At 38.2% G+C, this 18,858-nt stretch overlaps 1 protein-coding gene across 1 annotated transcript in view; it reads right to left on the bottom strand.

The window, feature by feature from the left end:
* LOC125137784 (cytosolic beta-glucosidase) overlaps positions 1–18,858 on the bottom strand; it is a 113,939-nt gene that overhangs the window by 72,746 nt on the left and 22,335 nt on the right. Inside the window, exon 2 of the mRNA XM_047798838.1 lies at positions 4,543–4,770. Coding sequence (XP_047654794.1) covers positions 4,543–4,770 — 228 coding nt within the window. The remainder of the gene's footprint in view (positions 1–4,542; positions 4,771–18,858) is intronic.

Genomic DNA, 18,858 nt, shown 5'->3' with positions numbered 1-18,858 from the left:
GAGAAAATGTTTAAAAAGAAAAAACAAATGTTGGCCTTTCTAAGTTAAAACAGTTCCAATTGCTTCAACAGATCACTGCACAAGAGTGAGCAACCACTTATTGAAATTCTGCCTACTGGAAGCACCTCCAGTGCCCTCTTGTTCATGGAAAAGTCTGTAATATTAATCAGCAATGGCTTTACAGAAGCCGGTGCCAAACATAAAAAGCTCAGTGCTGGGAGCACGTGATCCCCACTTGAGAATTGCTTAAGGGATTCCCTGATGTTGTCCAGGTGGCCCCAGTGACTCCAGCCCCACCTGCTAGCCTCTAGCCTGTCCTGCTGTCCTGCTCTTGGATTCCTGATCTACACTGTGATCCATGAACGTCTGTGCATCGTAAGTTGGGTTCTAATGGCTGGGTATGTTGATGTATCAGTACAGGTCCAGAATCCTTTATTGGAAAATCTTGGCAGCCATGAATTCAGAATTTGGGAAATTTAAAAAGTAAACATAGAGTAAATATTATACATTAACACCACCAGTGTGTCTGGGTCAGTATCCCTTAATATTTCTGCAGCAAGGCGTTCCCACTGTGGTACAATGGGCTAAGAATCCAACTGTAGTGACTCAGATCATTGGTTTGACCCCTAGCTTGGCACAGTGGGTTAAAGGATCCAGCATTGCCACAGCTGTAGTGCTGGCTGCAGCTGTGGCTCATATTTAATCCCTGGCCCAGGAACTTTCATATGCCATGGGTGGGACCATTAGAAGAATAAAAGAAAGAAGGAAGAGTTCATTTTTAATATATATACAAATATATTTATTTAAATTTACAATATATATTTAATACATTTATAATATATGTTTATTAAATATATATTTAATATAAATGTATGTTAAATATATATTTACATATATATTCCTGCAGTGAAATAGAAAAATATTTATGTAAATATATATTTTAAAATATAAATATATATTAAATATATATAGTTACATATATATTCCTGCAGTGATATAGATAAATATTCTCACCAAGCAAAATTAATTGAGACGATAAAAAACTTTCCATCAACCCAGGTCAGCTTTTGCTGCCAAATTTGTTTTAGAACTAGACTTGCTAAAAAGGATTCAGTATTCAGAACCTTTTAGATTTTAGAATTTCAGATAAGGGATTATGGACCTATATTACAAGTTAATAGCTTGGGTCGTTTTGTTGTTGTTGTTGTTTGCTATTCAAATGGAGTCCTGGTGAAAACTCCAAACTCCTAGAATCCTAGGTTAGAACAGCGGAAAGAGTATTTTAGTAATGCAGTGCATCCACTTCATGTTCCTAGCAGGGAAACTGCAGCACAAGAGTGCACATGGTTTGGTGAGGTTGTCAATGTCTCTAGCTCCTGCATGTTTGACATCAAACAGACCTAGGCTGAACTCAGCACTAACTAAATTTGTCATTTTGGCAAATTCATACCCAGCCTGCCACCCCAGGTTACTGTGACTCCCTCTGTTTAGAGAAGGCCCGTACTCAGAGGGCTGTTAGGAGCATAAAGTCAGCAAAAGCAGGAGCAGTGCCAGGCACCGTGAGCTGCACATACTACATGCTCAATAAAACGCAACCATTTTCATCTTCAGGGTGATTTTGATGGTTGTTATTGGCCTAATCCAATTAAATTCAGTACGTGTTCCCTGAATTTCTCCTGCAAGGCGCTATACTAGGTCACAGTGGTGGACAAGGCAGAGTCATCCACCCCTCACCCTGTAAACAATTCAGGATTCTCTTATACCTGTGTTATGAGCACATAGCACTGTCCCTGACATAGTAGATATGTGCTTGTTGGGTTGAATTAAACTCAGGGAGCTCACAATTTAACAGGGGATTTGATAATGCTAAGAGCGGAGAATGTAAAAAATAGCCTAAGAGGTTTTCAAAGTGCTATGGGAATTTGTTTTTTAAAAAAATATTTTTTAAAAAATCGTAGAATAAGGAAACACTTGAAGAAGAGGAAACACTTATGCTAGACTTTAACAATAGAATAAACATTCAGCGAGCATAGTTGGGAGTTTTAAATAGGCTGTTCCAAGCAGGAGGAAGAACTTAAGGAAACTTCTACAATGTGGGAAACTGCATAGTATGTTTAATAAGTAGTGGTTTAGGTGCTTAGGGCATTGAGTGGAGGAATTGCATGGACCACATTCATGGGGGAATTTCAACCTGCAATGCTTCAGAGATGAGTGAAGACCAAGTCAAATACAACCTGGAGTGATATATGAAGGAGTTTTGATGACTCAAAAATTTTTTATCTTGCTTTGATTGTTTAACAAGAGATGATGCAAGCCAGCATGACTTGGGCCAAGCTTTTTGAAAACTGCTGTGGTGGCATTCTGTACGAAGAATTAAAGGACAAAGAGGGTGGAAGTAGACAGACCTTCAAGGATATCAAAAAGCCCTTGACGAGAATGATAAACACCTAAACCAGGGCAGAGACAGGGAAGAGAACTAGGAGGGGAGATGTTAAAGAGGCATAAAGAGAATGGATCATATTTGGCAACCAATTAGATATAAGAAGCAAAGAAAAGAGAAGATTTCAAAGATTACTCTCAGTTTTAAAACCTAGAAGGTTATGATGGTGCCAGAGAAAAGGCAGGGTGCAGATGGTGGAAAATTACAAGTTAATTTTTAAACTGAACAGCAAATTATCTCCTGTTCAAAGTCAAAAAATGAACCTAGTGAGTGATGCTAAGAAACTAGACTCCAACAAACAAGTTAGTCAGGAATATCTTTAGAATCAGGTCATGGACCTGCTAATCTTGTGCTGGCCTTATCTGGGGGAGGCCACTTTAAGGCCATGTGCTACAGATGAGTCCCTAAGTCGTGGTTCTGTTTCACATTGTAGAGATAACCCCACCTTTCGGTGCAAGTGCACAAGCTCACCTGGGAACTGTTATCACAGGTGGTTCTGACTGGGTAGGAAATCAGATAACCCCTCAGTATCAGTGTTTGCTCTTTGAGCTGGAAGTGTGGTGAGGCAAGCAGGTGCCTTCACAAAAAAACTTGCAATTGTGAGATGTGGAGAGTACATACCCTCTAAATTTTGCAAATTTTAAGTATCCCCTGCGTCACCTACTCCCAGATCTAGGAGTAATGTGAAATCTGTCCCAGAACAAAGGAGCAATAAAAGTTATTTATTAAGAAGTCATTATAGGAGTTCCCACTGTGGTTCAGTGGGTAAAAAACCCGAGTAGTATTCATGAGGATGAATACTACTCACTCAGTGGATTAAGGATCCATCATTGCTGCAAGCTGCAGTGTAGCTCGCAGATGCAGCTTAGATTCGGTGTTGCCAAGGCTGTGGCATAGGCTGGAGGCTGCAGCTCCAATTCGACCCCTAGCCAGGGAGCTTCTATATGCTGCAGGTGCTGCCTTAAAAAGAAAAACCAAAAATTGAAGTTATTACATCGTCATGCAGGAGTTACAAAACTTTTCCTCTAAAGGACCACATAGTAAACATATCAAGCTTTGCAGGTCAAACAACCTTTGTCTCATCTACTCATTTCTAACATTGTGGTGGGAAAGCAGCATAGACTACATGTGACAATGGGCACAGTAGTTTTGCAATAAAACTTTATTTACAAAAACAGGATCCAGGCCAAAATTGGTTTTCCAACCCTGTCCTATGGCAGGAGTTAGCCAGAGTTTAGGTTAAAATTTCAGATTCACCAAAAAATACAAATTTACGAAACACCTGGATTTGAACATACACCTCTGTAAAATGTGATAATTTTACCTTCCCCACTAATTTGTGGCCATTAGAGAAAATGTATGTAAAATATCTCATGAATAATAGGTGTTCAAATAGGGCAGTCATCTCTTTAATTGCAAGGCATAAAACAAATGATAGCTAACACTTATTGAATGCTTTTATGCTATACCAGCTACTGTGCAAAGCCCTTTAAATGAATATTTCATTTACTCTTCCAACATCACCCTGAAGTGGGAAGTATTACGGTACTGCTTTCTACTACTGGAGAAACTGAGGCACCAAGTGACATCCAAGAGCTGCTCTCACAGATAGTAAACGATGTGGCTGGCACTTAATCCCAAGTAAACAGACTCCAGGGGCTCTAGAGCTAACCTTTGTGCAAATTAATTAGCTCCACTAATTCAGCTCCCATTGAAATGCTCAGAATCTTCTCAAGTTCTTACAGAGCTTTTCATGACTCATCACAGCATAACACAACTGAAAATAGTTCATACACAACTTTTGGAAATTCACCTTTGGGTCGATATTCAAATAACATCTTACATAAATAAAACCCTTATATCAACCCCCACCCTGCCCATCAATTTCCACCCCCTCCCAATAAAAATCCCTGGTTGAGGGAAACAAGAATAGTACTGAGAAAACTCATGCAAACCCATTTCAAAAGATTTATCCTATAATCACTCTAAAAACTTGGAATTTCAAAGCTACACTGCAGCATAGCATACTGGATTAATTATGCCAGACTGCAGCAATAACCTTGAATTAAAGCTGCAACCTTCTATTTTTAAGAAACACTTGCCTTTCTGGTTGATGAAACCTGTCGTCCCATCAGGTAACAGACGTGACCAGGAAAGAGAGAAGCGGTAATGAGTCAATCCAAGCTGTTTGATACATTTCAAATCTTCCTCCCACAGAGTGTAGCTGCCACAAGCTACATCACCAGTCTGGTTCTTGAAAACTCTCTCTCTTCCCTGATGGGTGAATGTGTCCCAGACACTAGGGCCTTTTCCATCTGCATCCCAGCCTCCTGAGAAAAAGAAGAAAATGAAACGGTTACACTCTTGACATCAAGAGGCATATGTGGAATGTAAATATTTGTCGCCAAAAGAACATCCCTCATTAACTCAATGTGCCATATTTATAACTTTAAAATATGCCTTGAAAATAACATGCATGAGCAGGTTATGTGTTCGGCTGTCCTTGATCCCTGAAGCTGACTGGTGGCAAATGAAAAATGATTGCATAATGCCACAGCAGAGCGGGCTTTCACGGTTCATTATCTGAAGATCTCCCAGCTGGTAGACAGAGGCAGGGCTCAGCTTATGCATGTCTGAGCTGCAAACATCTCCTCCTTGTGAACGATTCTCCTGGCCATGACTGATATCCCTTGTCCTTGTGGTGCATGAAGCAATCTCAGGACCTTATCTTTGCCCTGGAACCCTGAACCCTATCCTCTTGTCATCTGACAATGGAGCACAAGATGGTCCAGTCATTGTGGGGTGGGCGCTAGTTCCTGCCATTGTGGAGCAGATACTGTCATCCTATAATCATTCCTTCACACCTCCCGTAATTCAACAAATCATGCTATGTGTCAGTCAGGCTCTATGCTAAGCTCGGGGGATATCAGGGTGAATTCTGCTATGCTTCTTGTCCCCGGAGAACTTAGCTACATGCAATAATGGTAAAGCAGCTGGAATAAGGGATGCCACAGGGAAGCCAGGGAGGGTCGTTTATGGAGACATTGCCAAGAGTCAGAAGTCTCTTGAGACACTTCAAGACTGAAATCTGAAGGAAACGTTGAATCATCAAGGTGAATTTCTAGGAAGTGGGGGTAGGAGGGAAATAGGAAAAAAAAAAAAAAAGAGGATCTAGGATCAGAATAAGCCCGGAGATAAGAGAGAGAGTCACAAACATTAGAGGGACAGAAAGTAAAAACTACATTAGATTTGAAATATCTACTCATATAGAAATGTTATTTAGAATCTGTTTTATGGTTTAAATGATTAGCTTAAAAAATCTCATGACACCTTAATTCCATTTCTAAAAGCACACCCTGGAGAAATGCTTACATATTTTCACAGAGATTATATGAGATTATTGAGGCAAAGTTTCCTGTCAGCAAAAATTCTGAAAGCAACTAGGTCCTATCAACAGTATAACAGATAAATATTTTGAGGTCTATCTGTAGAGAGGAAACACTAATCAGCAGTTAAAGTGAATGAATCGGAGTGTAGATAACCCCTCTGCTCTGGTCTGGATGTCTGTGTCCCACCAAACTCAGATGTTGAAATTCTAATGCCCAGTGTGATGGTATTAGGAGGTGGGACCTTTGGGAGATGCTTAAGTCCTGATCCTAGAGCCCTCATGAATGAGAATCGTGCTCCTAAAAGGATGCCCCACAGCACCTCCTAGCTCCTTCACATACAAAATGGTCTGTGATACAGGAGTCAGCCCTCACCTGGTCATGCTGGCACCCTGGTCCCCAACTTCCAGCATCCAGAAAAGAAATAAATGCTTGTTGCTTATAAACCCCTTAGTTTATGGTGTTTTGTTTTTGTTGTCCAAATGGACTAAGACACCCTCACAACCATAATGTTGAACAAAAAAATCAAAATTCAAAGAATGTATGTAGGAATAAATACACAGAGCCCAGGATATTTTTATGACAGTGAAACTACTAAAATTGAACACAGATTTTTCACTGTGCAGTGGGTCTGCTCCCCTAATGCCACACTGTTCAAGGGTTGACTGTATTCTATATGATACTGTAGTGGTGTATACATGGCATTTGTCAAAACCCATAAACTATGAAACTTATTTGATAATAACATCCCATGCTAATGCCAGATGTTAATGGTAAGGGAAATTAGGGAAGTGGAATAAATAAGAATTCTGTACCTTCCTTTAAATTTTCCTATAAATCTAAAATTACTCTGAAATATAAATGTTATTAATTTTTAAAACATATATACAGTACATTTATCATGTTTTGCATGTTTAAAATATGTAAAACAACCCATGGTTTTTCAAGACATATACATATGAGGTGAACATATATAGCGTGCCTGGGAATGATCAATTCAGGCTAGTGGTTGCCTTTGGGGAGAAAAGGGAGGAAAATGGAAACAGGAAGGAGCCTGAGGGCAGTCTGCATCTTGTATGTTTCACTCCTTAAGCTGCCTAAAAGGAATATGAGGGGCTGTTGATTACATTATCCACAATCCTTTTTATATCCCTAAAACAGTTCATAATGACATTTATGTAAGAAAGGAGGTCACAGCTAGAGTAAACTAAAGCAGTTAGAGGAAAATCCTTTGGCCCTCATTTAGCATCTGATTACTCATATTTTGTGCACAATTCTAATAGGATTAGGTGTAGTCTCCAGACCAACAAAAAGCCAACATGAGCTATAATTTATAGGAGAGAACCATGGGGAGACAGAAAAGGCTGCTAAAAGAAAGACTGACAAAAGCAAAAATGACAGTTGATGTCAAGGTAGGGTACTAGAGATCCATACAAAGAAATCATGAGGATTAAAAATTATTGTACTCTGAAGCCATGTAACATAGAAGCAAGATGTTTTATATAACCGAATGGCTCTCAAGTTATGTCTATATATGGGTTTTAGAGAAAGGAAGAAAAAGAATACTGGTATTAAGTCTCAGAGTGAAAAAGGTTTGAATACTAAAATACAATTTTGGTCATGTATGGTGTGTTCATAGTTTTGGATAATGATTTACAATTAACAAAGAAGTTAAATCTCAGAGAGTTTAGGCAGTGGTGTGCTGGTAACTATTAACAACTGGCCACATGTTAAAATACATATACATATGTTTATTGTAAGTGTTATTGATATAAAGGATGTGTGATACACAATTTCAAAATCAGCAATTTTCTTTACTGTAAATTACATATAGCCAATTGATTTGCACAGAATGCTCATTTAGATTTTTGCCAAATGCTTATATCAGTAGCCAAGCTATATATACAACCTTACAAATGTGAGTAATGACTCATGTGACTGCTGACAGATATTTTTGTATAAATTAAGAATGAAAGGAAAAATAACAAAGGTGTAGCAGAATTTTACTTATCCATCAGTGACATGAGCAACTTCTTCGCTGAATTGGATAATAGTTTTCAAACACTAGAAAAATATTTCCTTGATTTTTTTGTCCTGCTCACAATGCAACAATTATAAGCATGACATACATACATTTATTGCATTGTTAATATTTTCTCTATCACTTTCTTAGGTCCAGACAATCAATAAAACAATAAATCAAATACCGATTTGGAGCACTTGCCAATTTCTGTGGTGTAAATACTTCTACATGCCCAATTTCAAGCAACCAATGGGATAGCACTGAAGGCAGAATTGCAAAAAGATGAGCAGCACCACATTCTTATATAGTATTTCTTCTATACAGATATGAGCAATCTAAATAACATCAAGATCATAGCTAATAACAAAATGCGGTAAAAATAATTAGGAAGTAATGATTTTGAATATTTATTACTTTTGTTTTTACTATAAATTATTTACTTATAAGTTCATATAATTGAATTTTTAATGCTGGATGTGTCTAAGAATAGCTCATAAAATTGCTGAAAAATTAACAGTAGGCACTGGTGAGGCAGCACTAGCCAGCTTCACCACATCACTGATAAGTGACTTGCCTAAGATCACACTCTTAGTGAGTAGTAGAACCAAGGTGTGTCTCTACATCTGTCTGATGTTGAAATGCAAGTCTTTCCAGGGGACCATGCCATTCTTAGTAATACGATTGACTACTGGCAGAAGACTCAACTGATGCCCCTGCTGTTCAATTTATGAAGTCTCAGAAGCACATAACATGACTTACACACATTTTGGAAAACACTCCATCTGAAGTGCTGAAAACAAGTTTTGACAATCTTAAGAAGTAAATGCCAGTTAGCAGGGAAATGCACTTACATGGAGAAGCTCATTCTAGCTGTACACTAGATGAAGCATGTAAAAGCAACATTGTTTCTATGAGAACTAGAACATTATTTGAAAATTAACCATTATAATTAAAATTTTGAGAAAAATACATAGTGGCCAGTACTCATTAGTACTTGAATGTAAATCTCCCTACATGGGTGAAATTAATAATTCATGCGTTCACTGGGGATTTTCTCAAGATTGCAATTATGTCCACATAGTAAAAGTCTGCTTGTTCTTTGTGAGGAATAAGGCTAACATTTCCAGGCAGACTACATATCCTGAGCTGTCCTAGCAACTGCAATTGCTGGATGAAATATGGGAAACATAATTTTAAATATGCCACCAATCTGGCAGGATGTTAGACAACCCAAAAACAAAGTGAGAGAGGTAATTCAGAGGCATGAGTGAGCAGTGATGCAGGTTTTTGTCCGAGAGAACTTGAAAAGCTCAGATGATGTGAGCTTCCATTTTAATGGCTTATGGGACAAGGGAGAAAAAGTCAACTTCTAAAGCTCACCAAAGATGGGAAGCCTCTATTGACATGCTCACATAAGTGTGATGACGCAAGGACTCCACATACTGCGCCAGAGTAAGAAGAAACAAGCTCTACCTAAGACAGAGACAACACAACTGTCTTGACTCAGAGTTGCAGGGGAGACGTTACTCCTTAATGTAGGTAACCACCACTCAACTTTCAAGCCACTAATGAAGCGTGAGAATAAAGTTTTTAGCAGACATATAAGCTCTCCCCCTGGATAGTGGGGAAAAAAAAATAAATTCTGTCATTGATCTTACTGGAGGATAAATTTCTCCAAAACAATGATGTAAATCAAGAAAGACTAAAATCTAGGCTCCGGGAAATGAGGAATTCAGCAGAAGAATAACACAGTTTTGCAGGACACTCAAGGGGTAACCGGTCCATTTGAGCATGTCAAAAGCTATGGGAGATATTTCTTCATGAATATTATACTACTAGAATATCTAGTTTTAATTTTATTTTTTTAATTTAAAAGATCTACTAGGGAATTGTCAGCATGCACAATAGGAGAGAATAGTACAGCGAAGCCCCATGTACCTTGGATTCAGCTTTGGAAATTTCCAAACTTTTATCAATCCTGTTTCACCTCTGTCACACCCATGCTTCTTCATTCAATCTGTAAACATTTCAGTATACTCAACTGACAAGAATATTTTTTAACTGTGGTAAAGTACACATAACATAAAACTCGCCATCTTAACCAAGCTTAAGGGTACCGTTCAGTGGCACTAATTGTACACATGTGGTTGGGTAATCATCACCATCCATTTCCAGAACTCTTTCCATCGCACAAAACTGAAACTTTGTCCCAACGTAGCAATGACTCCCATTCTCTATGGTATTGGAATTATGCATGGGGGCAGTAAAAGTGGGAAGGGAGAGGGAGAGAAAGTGAGCAAATGGGTATAAATCTTCATTTTCACAGGGAGAAGTCAATAGAATATAACTACAATAGAAAAAAAAAAATCCTCAACAACTAGTAATACAAGCATGCTATTTAAAATACAGTCATTGATGAATCTACCTCCATGATGGGATATTTTAATTAACCCAAGTTCTGTCAAACTTTTAAAAACAAAAACAAAAACTCTACTCTTTTATGAGTTATTCCAAAATATATGAAAGAACTCCTCCACTCACTTTATGTGCTTAGAATAACCTTGATACTAAAAACCTCTCTCAGAAACTGAAACAAAAGAGAATCAGGATAGTGATTAACAAGATTGAGCTAATAGATACATAGTCACTGCACAATAATGAATGCTGCAATGAAAAAAAATATATATACTCTTTTCATATAGACAAAAATATTATGAAAATTGAGCACAAACTGCTTCATAAATAAAGTCTCCATAAATTTCAAAAGGTTGGAGAAATACAAATGGCAATCTCTGACAAATCATGTTAGAATTAAGTAACTAAAGAACATTAGTTTGGTTTTTCAGTAATCTGCAAAGGTACATTTGAATAGCTTAAGATTAAAGAAAGCATCAAAGAAAATATTAAAAACTAAAAAATTGGAGTTCTCCTTGTGACTAAGTGGGTTAAGAACATGACATAGGGTCCATTAGGATGCAGATTCAATCCTCAGCCTTGCTCAGTGGGTAAAGGATCTGGTACTGCTGCACGCTGTGGGGCAGGTGTAGGCCTGCAGCTGCACACCAAATTTAACCACTAGCCTGGGAGCTTCCAAATGCCACAGGTGCGGCTTTAGGGGAAAAAAATGAAAAACTAATTATGACATCAGTTAATGCATGTATTAGAAAAAAAAACAAGAGTTACAGCTAATAAATTAGCTATGAGTTGTAGCTCATAAGCTAAAGAATATATAATGGAGTTATAAAAAATAATCTGAAAAAGAGGGGGAAAAGAATAAAGACAGATGGGGCAAAATAAAAAACAAATAGCAAGGTGGTAGATTTAAACCTAACCATATCAATAGTATCATTAAATGTAAATGAGTCTTAAAAACCTAATTGAAAAGCCAAGATTATCAGGTTGGTAAAAACACTAGACTCAGTTATATACTGCCTATATGAAATCAACTTTAGGGATAAAGACAAAAGAAAGTTAAAAGTGACAGGATGAAAAAGATGATGCACCATGCTAACACTAATCCAAGGAGACTGGAGGAGATCTATTAATACTAGGATAGATTTCAGAACAAGAACATTACCAGGCACAAGGAAAGCCACATCGAAACATTAAAGGGGGTTATTTTATTAAGAGAACTTAAAATCCTAAATGTTTATTCACCTAATAACAGAGACTCAAGATACATGACGCAAGCAAAAACTAATCAAACTGCAAAAAATGAGACAAATCCACAATTATATTTGGATATTTCAATTAAAAAGACCAGCCAGACTACTTAAAAAATGGACAAAAGATGTTGAGTTCCCTCACAGAAGGCAAGACATAGGGCTAGTAAACATTTTAAAACATGTAAGCGATCATTAAAAATCTGGGAACTGCAAATGAAAACCACAATGAGATACCATTCTACAACCACACAGTTGGCACAAATTTAAGAGCTGAGCAGTAGCAAGAGAGATTGTTGCAAAGCAGGAATATTTATACACTGCTGGTAGAAGAGCTATATGGAAATATTTAGGAAAGTTGAAGAAGCACACATATTGAAATTCTCTAATTCACATACCACTATATACCCTGTTGCTACAAATGTAGACCAAGAGACATGCACAGCCATGATTGCAGCAACAATAGCAACAACAACCCACACTGGAAACAGCCCAAATGTCTTTAGTCAGGACAATGAATCAATGAATGAATAAATAAACCAAAAGATATTCATACAGGGAAAGACTATAGAGGAGTGAGAATGAATGAACTACATTTGTATATATCATTATATGTGCATTTCCCAAATATAATATTGAGAGGGAAGAAGCAAATTTCAAAAAATATAGACAATATATTTCCATTTCTATAATGTCCAAAACATGTAAGGCTAAATAATAAATTGTTCAGCTATATAGGCTCATGTGCTGAAATTATAAAGAAAAGCAAGGAATTAATAAATGCAAAGTTCATTTTAGTGGGTAACTCTGGGAAAGGGGTTAGGAGATATTACTGAAGAAAGGTCCTAGAAATATGGTGACTATGCAGATATTACTGGGGGGTTGTTTTTGTTTTTTATGTTTTTTTTGTTTTGTTTTTTGGGGTTTTTTTGTTTTGTTTTTTAGGGCTGCACTTGCAGCACATAGAAGTTCCCAGGCTAGGGGTCGAATCGGAGCTACAGCTGCAGGCCTACCCCACAGCCACAGCAACTCGGGATCTGAGCTGCCTCTGTGACCTACCCCACAGCTCATGGCAATGCCATATCCTTCACCCACTGAGCAGGGCCAGGCATCAAACCTACATCCTCATGGATACAAGTTAGATTTGTTTCTGCTGGGCCACAATGAGTTCCCTATTTTTGTTTTTTGATTCCATACCTATAAACTATAAATGCTTTTTATGTATTGTTTCTCAAAGAAACAAACTTTATAATGCATTTTCTTGTTCACAGTAAAAGCCATTTACTGAGCATTCGCTCTCTCTCAGTCCTATACCAACAACTTTCATGAACCATCCCATTCTTTTCCTTATGATGATCCTTAGAAGATGCACTATTAATACGAAGAACAAAAGTATAAAGACTGAGTAGGTATCCAAGCTCATGTAGCTAATAACTGTGAATATCAAAACATGTTTAATACCATGAACATATTTAAACGCTTGATGTTGATAAGGGTAAAACTAGTATATCATGAATATCAAAACGTGATATACTACTTTTACCCTTATCAACATCAACAGTTTAAACTCCTTCATTACGTACAACTTAGGTGAGTCTTGGACAAAATGAAATCTTTTTTTTGTGAATTGATGTTGTGTTCTACCTTCAAACATTTCCCCCCAAATAACTGCACTATCCACTTTACTGTGAGTACTTCACAGTCTAGTTGTTAGCAGATAAATAAAGTCTCAGACTACATAAAAGTTGTATTAAAATCATGTAACAAACACTGCAGGAGAACCAAGAAGCAAGCACTCAAGAGTTACTTCTATCTTTGGGAGGCAGATAGATTTGCCCATGAGAAAACATTTAACGCAGGTGTTGAAAGATGAGCAAGAGTCATCACAGTGGATCCAATGAGGAAAAAAAAATATGTGCAGTTCAAGTGCCAATGCTGGGGCTGAATTGCAGAAAGAACATACTAGGAAGCCAAAGACCAGTTAGCAGATTATTGCAATATTTTTGGCATGAAATGATAAGCTCCTGTATTTTGTTTAATAATTCAGGAGAAATTTGAATCGTCTCTCAAATTCTCACCATATGAGGACATAGAAAGTATTCCCACAAAAAAGTAATTATTGATATTACCTATAAACCTAAATATCGAAGGCTTCTAAGGCTGCAAAAATTGTGGAAAGAGCACAGGCTCTAAAGCCGGCCTAGATGCATTTCAGGTCTATCTCCACTTCTTACTTGACTCTCTGTATGTAGAGAGGGTGTACAATATCTACTTTGTAGAGTTCTCATCAAAATCAACTGAGGAGTTCCCGTCGTGGCGCAGTGGTTAACGAATCCGACTAGGAACCATGAGGTTGCGGGTTCGGTCCCTGCCCTTGCTCAGTGGGTTAACGATCCAGCGTTGCCGCGAGCTGTGGTGTAGGTTGCAGACGCGGCTCGGATCCCGCGTTGCTGTGGCTCTGGCGTAGGCCGGTGGCTACAGCTCGGATTCGACCCCTAGCCTGGGAACCTCCATATGCCGCGGGAGCGGCCCAAGAAATAGCAAAAAGACAAAAAAAAAAAATCAACTGAGCCACAGCAAAAGTGTCTATCAAGGTACACAGCAGACAGTGTATGTCCAGCAGGTGTTAGTTTTCTTCTCTTTTAGACTCAATGAAATAAACACTCACTACATTTGCACAAAAAGTGACCGGTTGCTCTCTTTTCTTCTTTCTGTGGCCAGCTCTTGATGCCAGCGCATACATGTAGAAAGCACTCTAAACTACTAATATTGGCAAACTTGTCTTTGATGAAGATCCAGTGTCTGGATCTGCATAACTCGGTCTGGGGGGCCCTTGGCTTCCTGATTTAGAAATCATCACTACAACTGCTGTCATGTCACTTTCACTTTTGCCATGACAATGCCCTTTGTGAAGACAGATCTATAGAGACCTCGTCCTCTGCGCAAAGGAAATCACGTCGAGCAAAAACTAAACAGGTGTGAGTGTGTATATGTACATATTTTTCCTTCAAAACTCCCAAAATGACCCTACCGTACTATTTTTTCTCAGGAACATTCTCTGACTCGCCACCACAATCACATAGCACTGGACAGAAAAACACATAGCATCGAGTCATCCTTAAAAATACCTTTTGCCTCCTTTTCACTTTGAGCCCTGCCAAGGCAGGGGCCATGTTTCACCCACTTACCTGTGTTTCTCCAATAGTAAGAATGGTGTATGGAAACAGGGTGTGCGGAGTGAAATGCTTGTGGTGTGGCATACTTAACGTAAAATAGGAATATCGATGCTTACTATGTCGTTGCTTCACCGAGATAGGGAAAAACCATCCCCATATTTGTAAGTGATTGCAAATTATTTACTTGAAATTCGTGACTGCCATTTATAAATGAAGACCAGGTGTGCTTTCACATGAAAACATTTGTTTATTTTTACAACAGCATTCATTAAGATATTCGCAACTATTCTACCTGAAACATTGAAGTTGTAAGGAGCAAAGATGCTCAGATCTAGAAACAGTGCTCTGTGCCTGAAGTTAATCCAGAAAGGACAGGAACCCCCAAAGTGACAAGAAAAATCACCATATGATGTGGAAATGCAGTTCACTATCATAGCACAGGAGGATGGAAGGTTCCGGAAGGGATATCGCCAAGAAAATAAAAACAAAAGAAATTGATGAAGTATGTGATGTGTTTGAACATGTCGAGAAGTAATTTACATTTCAGGGAGACAGTGTAGGTATGAATTAATGAGAGAATCACAGAATAGGAAGCCAGCAATAACGAAGATAAGAGTTCCCACTGGGATGCAGTGGGTAAAAGATCCTATGGTTCAGTCCCTGGCCCAGGAACCTCCATATGCCATGGGAGTGGTCATAAAAATAAATAAATAAATAAACAAACAAACAAAAAAGACAAGTACCAACTCTCAGGCAAAATAAAAACCATGTGAGAGGAGTTCCTGTCGTGGCGCAGTGGTTAACGAATCTGACTAGGAACCATGAGGTTGTGGGTTCAATCCCTGGCCTCAGTGGGTTAAGGATCCGGCATTGCTGTGAGCTGTGGTGTAGGCCGCAAACGTGGCTCGGATCCCTCATTGCTGTGGCTGTGGCATAGGCCAGTGTCTACAGCTCAGATTAGATCCCTAGCCTAGGAAGCTCCATGTGCCGTGGGAGTGGCCCTAGAAAAGGTAAAAAGACAAAAAAAAAAAAGAAGAAGTGAGAAAAGAAACTCAATCATAAGATGTTGGGCTCACTTGCCCATAAGATGACATAAAACTTACTACATGATAATTAAAACAAAATTTGTTACATAACCACATTGGAAAAGTGGAGAAGAGAATTTTGCTTTGTTAGCAGAAGCTATAACCAGACCTAAAAAATAACTAAATAAATAAAAACCCTAATCTAACATAACAGGAAGTCAATATGTTATATTTTCAACTAGAACATCAAATAATATCTGTATAGGCATGCTATTTAGAAATACAGAAGTGAAGAAAAAGTAAAAGGATTCAAAAATGTTGGTTTGGGGGAAAATAAAAAGCAGAGAGGAGTGACATAAAAATCTTTTTTTGGTGTTGGGTGTTATAACTTTCACATTACTGAGTTTTTAAACTTTGCACATGTTATGAAGACAAACCTAAAAGATAAGTTAGAAAGATAAAGATAACCACAAGAGAACGAAAATGGTAGACCTAGGCTCCAAACTAGTCGCACTGGTTCACGGGTAGGAGGACACGTCACTGAAGGATGCATGTGGAAACGTGCGTGTGTGTTTCCATTATCCCAGTGACCCAAAAGCTGCTGAAATTTAGTGGTAGAGCCAATAAAGAGGTTTTGCTAAGTACAGAGCAGCCACAGACACCAAGGAATGGCTGGATCAACTGCCAATGGTACCTCCACTGGGAAACACTGCAGGATATAGGAAAAAGAGTAAAGAAAAATATAACGAGGAGGTAAAAAAGATAGGAGGGGCCGGACAAAGCAAAAAGAAACTATCATGTTAGAAGATATAAAAGAATGCAAACTATTACTTTTAGAGCGGATAAGTAATGAGGTCCTACCGTGCAGCACAGGGAACTATATCCAGTCTCTTGGGATGGAACATGATGGAAGAGAGTATGAGAAAAAGAATGTATATATATATATATATGTATGACTGGGTCACTATGATGTACAGCAGAAATTAACAAAACACTGTAAATCAACTGCACTTTAATAAAAATAAAAATTTTTTGAAAGATATTGAAAATGAAATGGCAGAAAAAGGTTGAAAAGTATTGGTATTCATAAAAATTATAAATCTACAAAAAAGTCCTATTTCAACAAAAGTAAAGATTAAGAGGAAAAAAATATGTACATGTAAGTCCTGATAAAAAAAGAAGTAGACTTAGTAATATTAATATGATACAAAATAAATACAAAGAAAAAGCATTGTCATGCAAAGAATAATAAGCTTATATTAATAAAAGTTATAGTCCATCAAAACTATGGTAATCATGAACTTTTGCATCTAATAATGGGTTTTTGGGGGTTTTTTGTTTGTTTTGAAATATACAAGAAAAAAACCTGCCACCAATGAAGGGATATATTGAAAGATTAATTAACAGGGATATATTGAAAACTTAATTAACACAGTGAGATACTCTTTCAGAAGTTTACAAAGAAAGAAAGAATTTGATTAACATACTTTATCCGTTTATCAGTTTATTCTCTATGGATAGATGTCTATGTATGACTTTATGCATATTGATAGATATGTATGTATGTGTGTATATATAAATATGATACACATACATGTGAACGAGAAAAACAGACTGGTGCTCAGCAATAGAAAATTATTGCCAAACAACCTTGAAATATTCACAAATATTAGAATTACGCCAGTTACATTCTCTGACAATTAAATCAAAAAGAGGAAAGGAAGGGAGGAAGGAAAGAGGGAGAAAGGGAGGGAGTGGAGCGGGAGGGAGGGAAGGAGGTGGGAGGAGAGAAGGGAGAGGGAAGGAAAGCGGAAGATTTTTAACAACCAAAGAATAAGCCAATCTATCCACTTGGATTTTTTTTTTTTTTTAATTCTAACTAAATCTTAGAGTAAACAGAGAATAAAGCAGAATGATTTTTGAGGGAAAATGTGTTATTAAAATTATCTTAAGAAAAGGCAAAAACCTGAAAACAAACATCTTAATGCAGCTAAGTGCTGTAGAACAGACTTTTCCTGAACAGATGGGAGCTGAGGCTGACTGACTAGAGGAAGTGATGGGCTGGGGAGACAGCTTCCCATGCACCTGGGGTACCAGGATACAGCCCTGCATGGGGGAGGTCTCTGGAAGCCACAGACGCATCCCTGCGAAGAAGAATCAGTTCTAAATATCTGCCAAAATCAGATGTTGTGAAGCCAACTGAAGAACTCGCCTTTTCTTTACCTTGCCTGTGACCAGGTCAACTGGGTTCAACCAGGTCAACTGGGTTCTACCAGATGAGAAATTTTGGGAAACAACTGGAAATAAGAGAAGCAGGGGGGAAAAAGACCACAACTCCTCCTCCAAGAGAGCTAAGAGAGAGACTTAACCTTAAATAGGATTTGGAGTTTTAACTATTTCATAGATTAATTATTCTAAAAACCAAAATGAGGCTATGTTTTGCAACTGAAGTGGGCATATGTATCAGCCAGGATCCCAGCAGGGAACAGATGGCATTCAAACTGGGTAATTGAGGAGAGTTTCTCGCAAGGGCTGTTTGCTATGGAGTGAGCAGGGTTTGGGGGAAGCAACAAGGGGTGGGCTGTACCTCCAGGCTTGCAACAGCATGAAGTCATTAGCACCCCTGAGGGGGCTGGGGTGGGGCACAGAATGGGCTTCCAAAGCCTGTAGAGAGTAGTGGCTTGCCCAGGGCTCCCTGGCAGAAGGGCCTTTAGTAGAGCCAGCCCACTGCAGTCCAGCAGGAGGGGAACAGAAAGAATAAATACTTCATCTTCTCCCTCCTTCCACCCAAACTCTACCACCTCCTGCTAATGCTTCCGATTGATTAAGTCCAAACTGAAGCCAAAAGAAAGATATGATGTCATTTGCAGTGACATGGATGGACCAAAAAATTATCACATTAAGTGAAGTTGGTCAGATAGTGAAAGACAAACATCATATGATATCACTCTATGTGGAGTCTTAAAAAAAAAAAAAAAGGATAGAATGAACTTATTTGCGGAATAGCAACAGACTCACAGACTTTGAAAAACTTATGGACTGGCGGGTTGGGATTCACATATGCACACTGAAGTATATGGAATGATTGGACATTGGGGACCTGCTGTATAGCAGAGAGAACTCGACACAGTAGTCTGTGAAAATCT

This window comes from Phacochoerus africanus, chromosome 10 (assembly GCF_016906955.1).
Source record: "Phacochoerus africanus isolate WHEZ1 chromosome 10, ROS_Pafr_v1, whole genome shotgun sequence".
Taxonomy (NCBI): domain Eukaryota; kingdom Metazoa; phylum Chordata; class Mammalia; order Artiodactyla; family Suidae; genus Phacochoerus; species Phacochoerus africanus.
This window is presented reverse-complemented; position numbering and strand designations above follow the sequence as displayed.